Raw genomic sequence first — 10,197 nt, forward strand, 5'->3', positions numbered from 1 at the left:
GAGGGTCAAGACGACCGTCCTGCTGAACTGCAATACAGACAATACCAGTACTGGTTAGATCTACCATGGCCCGCACGCAAAACCGCACCAGTACATTCTTCTCAGCCTCGATAAACTATTTGTGTATAACGACAATAGTTTACAGTTTATACAGTTTATTTTGACTAAATCGGCATGAGAAAATGCCTTTGGCAATTTACAATAACTTTCATGATGGCAAAGACAAGAGAAATATATACAATATAAATATAACATACAAAAACATATATACATCAAACGATTATTTTAACAATATTTCTATAACTTGAAAGTAATTTAAACAGATATTTTAAGGAGCAGCCATATTTGCAAGCAATTCTGCTTTTAATTTCATAGAACATGAAGTAAATTTTGCAACATTTCTTATTTTTCTTATATTTTTACTTGACAAATGAAAATAAAATTTATTTAGAGTAGGAAAGGAATAGTTTATACAATATCTTTTACGCAACTCTTTGTAAATAGGACAACAGAGTAAAAAATGATATTCGTTTTCAACATGAGTACTACACATTTTACAGATACGATCATTTCTATCAATTCCAACAAGTCTACCATTTTCAACTTCTAAATTATGTGACGACAATCTAAATCGAGACATTGTTTGTCTACAGGAACTTTTATCTACCACAGTTAAATATTTTTCAAAAGAAAATTCTTTGTCTTGAACAAACAGTAAAATTTAAGTTTTGGTTGATTTGCAGTTGTTTCGCTCCACTCTTGTACGTATTGATCCTGTTATCTTTGCTTTAATACAGAATATAGTTAACCCTTTACCTCATATATACGCGAAACAACGCACTTTCGACTCCCCCCCCCCCTCTTTTAGGCCTCCGATAGTGAAAAAATGTCCTATTTGGGCCCCAAACACATGTTTTCGTTTGAGAAATGTTGCTAAATAAAGTGATCACTTTTTTGGCGCCGCCCCCATCCAAAAGATACATCAGGGGGTTGCCTGAAGGGGGATGTGCTCCCATCTGTTTGGACTTATGAGAGGCTAAAATGACCCCAGGTCGATCATAAGGTAACGTGTAACCACCATTGAAAAGCCTTTGACTCTATCTCAATCCCTTGAGAAGTTGCAGCACTTTGAACTAAATTTTGATGGAAAAAATCAAGGCAAAATAGTGATTTTGGCAATTTTGAGACGTCGGTAACAGGGAATTTAAGACTCCCTATGGTCAAGTAAACTGTGTCTTTTACACAAGATTTTACGTTTTGATAGATAGCTTTTACCATTCAACCATTTTGCAGCTGATACCAGATTCTATTAGTTTAACCCACAATGCTTCATGTATAACCGTATCAAAAGCTCGTTCATAATCGATGAACGCACAGTTTAGATTTTTTGAAAGTATTTTCTGAATAATACTATGCAATATCAACACACAATCAGCAGTACTCCGCCCATCTCTAAAACCAAACTGGGATTCATTAAAAACGTGTTCCTCTTCTCACCATTTATTAATGCGGTTTCTTAACGCTAATAAAAAATCTTTGCCAAAACATTGACAATTGTAATCCCTCTATAATTTGAAGGAACCTTACGATCGCCTTTTTTAAAAATAGGAATGATAACGCCTTTACTCCAATATTCAGGATATTCACCTTTATCAAATATATTATCAAAAAGTTTTACAAGATAAGGAGCAATAAAAACTTTAGAATCTATGAAAAAATCCGCTACATTGTTATCAATTGTCACAGCTTTTATGCCTTTTCAAACATGCTATTGTCTTACGTATTTCATCAATACTAAATTTACAATCAAGACTCTCAATCTGTACCGTATCTGTTCTGTTAGAAAAATGTTCAGGGTTGAAAAAACATTTTCATGCTGTGTATTAGACATATTACTAAAGTATTCAACAAATTCATGAAAACTAACATTATGATTTGTATTACTCGATTTAGTTTTATATTTTTTAATATATTTCCTAAATTGTTTATTATTAGTCTTGCTCAACTTAGAAAGCGTTTTCGTTTCCTGATAAAAAATATTGCTTTTTAGTTTTGCGCTTATTCGCACAAAAAATGCTTCGTGCATTAAAAAACAAATTTCTATTGCAGTCTGACGGATTATCGTTAAATAATCTTTTGCACCTATAAAATTCATTTTTATTTCGCTTACAATCATTGTCAAACCATAATGACGTTTTAAGTTTGGAAGGTTTTCTTGTTGAACTCTTCTTTATAGTTTTACCATTCACTTTGAATGAAATATCAAAAACTAAATCAGAAAACAAGTTTATACAAGTATCAATGTCAATGTTATCAAACAATAAATTATTTGTAATGTCATCAAAAGATTTTTTATATTCATACAATAATGAATCAAGTTTACCATTATCGATATCTTCCCATACTATTTTGTGATAAGTTATATCTTCATTTGCAATAGGTTTGTTATCAACATTTGAAACTGAAAACGAAATTGGACAGTGATCAGAAAATTCTGAAAGGTCATGAATTAATTAATTATTAAACTTGGCAGCAATTGGGCGTATTTTGCCATGTTCATGACTTCCGACACGATGCGCCCTATCAATTTTATATTTATATGCGTCAATTATTCCAATCTTGTCAACACAGAAACTTCAATACTTTCTCTGTACAATTTTCTTTCTTTCTAGCCTCTTTATCTTTCTCTTCATCAATATTGTAGAATAACAGGTTATCTCTCATTGAACGCCCTTAAAGGTCAATAACATTATTTTTTAACGATTTTTTCTCACGTCTTAGGTCATCAACTGATTTTAATAAGCCATCATTTTTTTATTTTTCTGCCTTCAAAGCATTCATAACTTCTTCATTTTTCTTTTTTAAATCATCACCCATTTCAGAGTCAAAGTTTCTGCTTGCTTCTAAATCATTTAATTTGGTAGTAGTTTGCCCCATAGGTTCCTCAAGAGACCATATACGGTTTTCAACTTTTTTCATATTGAGAGCATCTGACTCTATTTTATCAAGTTTAGAAAGCTTTGTTTCTAAAGCGTATTGGCTTGATTTTATTGCATTCAACTCTGCCAATAATGTGAAGAACCATGCTTGATTTTGAACATTTTGAGCACTGGATGAGGGATTGTCTCCAAGACTACCGGGCCAAATTGTGGTGTTAAGTGTGACCGGCTGTTCAGAAGTGGGAGTCTGCACAGATGAGTTGGAAACAAATTGTAAATGTGGAGGATAGTGTTGCCCAGAATACTGTTGAGGTCCAAGTGAGGGAGGTGGGAAAGTCAGATTGTATCCCGAATACATTGGCGGCGTGATTTGGGCCATTACCGAAAGACGCTTTTCTGACTGCTCGCTATTCACATTTGGGGATACAACACTTTTTATTTTATTTTTAATTATTTTTATAATGATAATTTTAATTCAATGTAAATGATACATATACAATGTCAAAGTTTTAATGTAAGTTACCACAACTTCAGACATGAATGAAGATGTATGTATGAAGCCGTTGTTTATTTAAAATGCTACCTCTGTTTGGCCATATTGTGAGCAGTCTTTCTCCTATTGAAAGACTTATATGGGTTGAAGGGCTGATATAAAGATGCTGTACCTGTTTTATTATACATTAAAACAAAATATATGTTCAAAAGAAGAAATACCAATATAATAAATTGCAAAAAAAATTTCCAATAACTACCACTGCATTTTTTAAAGGCTGAATTTTAAACCATTTGAATAAAAGAGGTAATAAGGACATATTTTCATATGCCGAAAAATATTATATTTTATGTTCAAGCATGAAGCATTGCCTTGTTGACATCTACAAAAGTTATATAAATCATGTTCCAGTGGTCAATATTGGCCCTGCCCAAGGGATCGCATAAATATTTTTTATGTACGTATTTTCATTTAAAACTACAATGACCAGATCTCAGTTATTTGACATGTATCATTCCATAGAAGAATCGTGCAACAGTTACATAAGTCATTTCCTTGATATTAAGAAAATGGCCGGGCCAAGATTGGTGAAGGGGTTGGTCTCATACAATTGTGGCGGGATTGGAGAGAATAAGGTCTAACACAATTTACATGTTCACAGATTTTTATACTATACATGTCTTAAAGGTCTTTTCTTCCAACCTACAATGTGAAGACTATAGACATTTAACATGTATGATCACCTTGTTGACTTTATAAAATTAGAATAATCAGTTGGATGATTGTGTGAGTATTGATGCTATAAATGGTAAGGGAGGTATTAAAAACAGAAAAAAATTGTAAGCAAAGCATTTTGTTGTTTTTTTTCCTTACTTTTTTTAGGCATAATAGTTTGTGCTTTTGAATTTCTCATTAATATTAAGTGTATGTTTCTTTGAATTTTCATAATTTAAAAACCAACATTATTGTTGTTTTCAGGCAGTATATTTACTCCGTGATAATTGCATGGAGGTAAATTATCATCACTCTGTGCTTCGAAATTAGCCCTTTAAGGACATGACATGCATGGGGTCTGGTCTGTACTCGACAGTGAAAACTGTAGCATATATAATTATCTCTAGTTATGTATGTGACAAGCATATATCAATTTAGATGTTAATATTGATAATTGAAATAAATCATGTTCCAGTCAAATGTAAAAATGGGTTTCCTCTTTATTCATAAATTATTTTTGAATACTTAAAACAGATTTGCATCCGGTTGTATATTGCAACGCATATGCGGTGATCTTTTTTTGTTTTGAGCATCTGAACGGACTTCCGAAAAGTAGCCACATATATGATAATGGCGCTCATCTCCATGGATATCTGTTTATGATAATTTAATTTATCCTTTCTTTTTTGTCTTGCACCACTGAAAGTGAACATCCAATTGCGAGGTGATTTCAGGTCCACGGAGCTTGATGTTTGCATATTGATGTCTCGGTAAAAAAAAGTAAATTATAGGTCACTGAGGTTTTTAATTTCACGTTAACGTGATGGAACCTTTCACTGCCTCTTATTAAAAGTAAAAAATAAAACAAAAACGGACTAAATAGCAACTTAATTACGAGCAATATACAGGTATAATGAGTTTGAAGCAATTTCAAATGATAAATATGTTCCGTATCTTACATTTCTAGCTGACGTTTCTAATAAAACATGTACACATAATGATAACTGTACCAGCAATGCAATTTGTTCAGCCGATATCTGCAGCTGTGACACAGGATTTACTGAAAATGGGAATGTTTGCGAAGGTATTGTCTTAATTATATTTGTATGTCAAACAGATTATTTATGAATTAGGTAAAGTAAAATGATTTTCATTGTATGACATTTATTTTAAATGTAATGTTTTCTTGCATGCAGTGTTTTTAACATGTATTTTTTAAACTAAACAATAATTCCACCATTCTATGACATTATTTCTTTCTTGTCAATGACATCTTTCATTAAAATAGTTAGATGAACGAAAATTCAATTTGCAAAGCCAAAAGCTGTCCTTGTTTTTCGTACTGTTATGAACTACGTGTATATTAAAATGGCTCTTATCTCCAGTTACCATCAAGATGCAATGTGTTTTAAGCAATTTCATGTAATAAGTATGTTCAGATTCCTTACATTTATAGCTGACGTTTCTACTACAAGATGTACACATAATGATAACTTTACCAGCAATGCAATTTGTTCAGCCGGTAGTTGCAGCTGTGACTTAGGATATACTGAAAATGGCAATGTTTGCGAAGGAACACTTTAAACGGGAAAGATGACTGATTTCAAAATGCAGTTTTGTTTCAAATGATCATATGGATTAGTACCCCATTATGCATTATGATTAAATTGTGCACACGTCTTATTTTGTTTTAAGTGACAAAAAAGGTTTTATGAGTTGAGTGTTTTTGTTGTTTGTTTGCGGTTGTTGTTTCTTCTTTTTTTGCTCTTACTTTTTATAACAACGTCGCGAAGGCAATTTTTACAAGGAAAATGTGTTAGTTTCCAATTTTGATATGTACAGCTTTAAATCTATGATCATCACCAATGTCGATACTTATGTTTTAGGAATGCTGTTTTCAAAGTGTATTCCAGATATCATCAGTTAATAAAGTTTTTTCAGCATGCAGGTATTGAAAATTTACATTAAAAGTAAAAGTTTAAAAGAAACGTATTATTTTACTTTTTTTTAGCTGACGTTTTTTATAAAACATGTACAAATAATGATAACTGTACCAGCAATGCGATATTTTGGCCGATAGCTGCAGTTGTGACGCAGGATTTACTGAAAATTGGAATGTTTGCAAAGGTATTGCCTGAAATTTAATTTTATTTTGTAAAAATGTATTTAAGGAACGCTTTGTGTGAAAGAAAAAAGTTGTCTAAGAGTTGAGATTTCCAAACAGTTTAACATCACAATTAAAACGGAAAGGAAAAATAACTGATTTTTTTGTTTGACATATTTCTCAAATTGATTAATCACCTATTATTATTTGATGGTACACATATCTTACTTTTTAAACAAAAAAATATGTAAAATTGTTATTTTATGTAGTAAGTATGTTCCGATTTTTTATTTTTCAAGCTGATGTTTCTAGTACACCATGTACACATAATGATAACTGTACCAGCAATGCAACTTGTTTCGCCGATATCTGCAGCTGTGATACAGGATTTACGGAAAATAGGAATGTTTGCGAAGGTATTATGTGACTTATGTCAAATAAAGCGGCAATGTCCAGAGTTATGTCAAAATTATTCTTATTATTGAACAGTTAAATAAAATATGTTTATCATAAAATACAAAGCAATACCTGTGTATGAATTAACCCCCCTTTATTATGTACACAATAATCGTTTTATCTTTTTTTTTTTGAAAAAGATATTGAAAAGTTTTATGAGTTGACGCCGTTTTTCATGTTTTTGTTCCTTTGTTTATTTCTTTCTTCTTCTTTTTTAGAAGTCGAGAAAACAATCTTTACGAGGAAAATGTGTTATTTGTCACAATTTTCCAATCTTCGTTTGTCGAACTTTAAATCTGTATATTTTACTTCAGTTGGATTCAATCATTTTGAAGTAAAAAACAATAATTTTGTTAAAGGAATCCTCATCTCAAAGTATAATTTATAAATCATAAGAAAAAATGTTCTTTAGCATGCGGGTATAATACCTTCGCAAACATTCCTATTTTCCGTAAATCCTGTATCACAGCTGCTGATATCGGCGAAACAAGTTGCATTTTCATTATGTGTACATGGTGTACTAGAAACATCAGCTTGAAAAATAAAAAATCGGAACATACTTACTACATAAAATAACAATTTTACATCTTTTTTTGTTTAAAAAGTAAGATATGTGTACCATCAAATAATAATAGGTGATTAATCAATTTGAGAAATATGTCAAACAAAAAAAATCAGTTTTTTTTCCTTTCCGGTTTAATTGTGATGTTAAACTGTTTGGAAATCTCAACTCTTAGACAACTTTTTTCTTTCACACAAAGCGTTCCTTTAATACATTTTTACAAAATAAAATTAAATTTCAGGCAATACCTTTGCAAACATTCCAATTTTCAGTAAATCCTGCGTCACAACTGCAGCTATCGGCCAAAATATCGCATTGCTGGTACAGTTATCATTATGTGTACATGTTTTATTAGAAACGTCAGCTAAAAAAGTAAAATAATACGTTTCTTTTAAACTTTTACTTTTAATATAAATTTTCAATACCTGCATGCTGAAAAACTTCATTAACTGATAATATCTGGAATACACTTTGAAAACAGCATTCCTAAAACATAAGTATCGACATTGGTGATGATCATAGATTTAAAGCTGTACATATCAAAATTGGAAACTAACACATTTTCCTTGTAAAAATTGCCTTCGCGACGTTGTTATAAAAAGCAAGAACAAAAAAGAAGATACAACAACCACAAACAAACAACACAAACACTCAACTCATAAAACCTTTTTTGTCATTTAAAACAAAATAAGACGTGTGCACAATTTAATCATAAATATTGAGAAATATTGATAAAATAAAAGGTGTATTTCTATTTTCCGTTTTTTCACTTCACTTTAAAATTTTATTTTCAATGCAGTGAAACTTATTTTCCGTATTTTCACTGTTGTCTTGCTGGACTACTTTCTTCTTAATTAAGACTTTCAAAGTGTAATGTCAAAAAATAGAAAAATGTATATAATAAACAGAAAATTCATGTTTTCTCTAGAAATACACGATTTATTGTCATTTTATGGTATGAAAATATTTGAAAATATCATATTTCATACATCCCAGATACACCTCATATAATGTTAAGTTGACTCTATATAAAGATGGTTTCACATAATATATTCATTAATGCACATCGTTTAATGAAAGCTTGGCATCATATAAGGACGTGTTGACATCATATAATGTTAAGTTGACTGTATATAAAGATGGTTTCACATAATATATTCATAAATGCACATCGTACAATGAAAGATTGGCATCATATAAGGACGTGTTGACATCATATATTGTTAAGTTGACTCTATATAAAGACTGTTCTACATAATATAATGTTATTTTGACTCTATATAAAGATGGTTCCACACAATATATTCATTAATGCACATCGTATAATGAAAGATTTACATCATATAAGGACACATTTACATCATATATTGTTAAGTTGACTCTATATAAAGACGATTGTACATAATATACTGAAAAATGCACAGCGTATATTAATAGATTGACATAATATAAGGAGACATTGACATCATATAATGTTGACTCAATATAATTATTATTCAACATAATATATTCATAACTTCACATCATATAATGACAGACTGACATCATATAAGGACAGACTGACATAATATATTGTTTTTGACCTTATATAAGGATGGTTCCACATAACATATTCAAAAATGCACATCGTATAATGATATATTGACATCATAGAAAGACACATTGACATCATATATTCTCAGTTGACTACATATAAAGATGGATCCACATAATATATTGATGAGTACACCTTGTATAAGGAAAGGTTGACTCAATATATTGCTATTTGGACATAACAATGTTCAGGTTTATAATCATAAGACAGTCAAGGCTTTCCATATTTTGTGCTCTTCAAAACTTGTAGATATACATAGCACGGAATAAAATATCACTACGTAGACTTGAATAAGAATTAACTTTTGTTGCATATTACTAAAAAAGACATATACCTTGTGCGTTTATAACAACGAAGTTCACAAGTAGGTAACAGGTTAGAACTCGGAATACATATGTCATATTGATGACTTTTTGTTGACTCTGAAAATAGAAATTATAATGATTATTCAAAATGTTGATTATTGGTGATTTTTTGATACTGTACAATATCTTCAGAGCAACAACTTTTGGAAGAGAAAATTTTATTTTGTTGACGTGTTTTTGGACGAATTGATATCTTTGCTGAAAAGAGGTTATTGTTCGAAAGAGGGCGGCTCAACAACCGTTGCACTGAATAAAAATCTATAAATACTTTATTAACCAAATAACTGTTGCAAATGTATGTTAAATACTTTTTTGCATTCTCAGATAATGATAGTAAAATATTAAAAAGAAGTGCTACCTCGGAAGAAAGAATATCGTATGGGGACATTGCAGGCTTGATTTGATGATGTCTGTTCATAACAGATAATGTTAAAGTGTAACATCTCCCATCCCCCCTAGCACAGACTTAAGCAGTTTTGCAATCTCAACACTTACATACTGATATCGATAATCCCCGATCGTGTTACTTTAAAAAATGCAAATTCTACGACAAACTTTGTAATTATTTGTACGGTAATAAACTTTGTCTATTAACGCGGTACTCATGAATTCTTTCAGATAAAGTCTATAGTGATTTCCTTTAAAAAAACACGATCTGATCATTAAATATGATAAACAAGATCAACAAGGGAAGGCGGAGTTCAATGAACGCAACCCCCAAACGACCAAGCAACAAGAACTAGCGGCAAGGAGCCCTGGAGGACCCCAAACAAAATAGGACAGGGCGCAAGACAGAGCACGAACAGAATAATCACATAAATGTTACTTAAAAAGACATAAAAGAAACCATTAAGGAAATTTAAGAAAACACATAATTGATTTGATTGATTGATTGATTGATTGACCTACAAAGTAAAACGGCAACAGGAGAACGGGACTCGAGATTTGGGGAAGGGAGGGGCAAATTATT

The 10,197-nt window shown here is 31.1% G+C and overlaps 1 protein-coding gene across 1 annotated transcript in view; it reads right to left on the reverse strand.

Moving 5' to 3' along the window:
* LOC132732617 (mucin-2-like) overlaps positions 1-9,280 on the reverse strand; it is a gene marked incomplete at its 3' end in the record, with an annotated part of 28,700 nt that extends 19,420 nt beyond the window's left edge. Inside the window, exon 1 of the mRNA XM_060719091.1 lies at positions 9,197-9,280. Coding sequence (XP_060575074.1) covers positions 9,197-9,263 — 67 coding nt within the window. The remainder of the gene's footprint in view (positions 1-9,196) is intronic.
* Positions 9,281-10,197: the final 917 nt, after the last annotated feature.

Source organism: Ruditapes philippinarum, unplaced genomic scaffold, assembly GCF_026571515.1.
Source record: "Ruditapes philippinarum isolate M1 unplaced genomic scaffold, ASM2657151v2 ctg7187_1_1_1_1, whole genome shotgun sequence".
Taxonomy (NCBI): domain Eukaryota; kingdom Metazoa; phylum Mollusca; class Bivalvia; order Venerida; family Veneridae; genus Ruditapes; species Ruditapes philippinarum.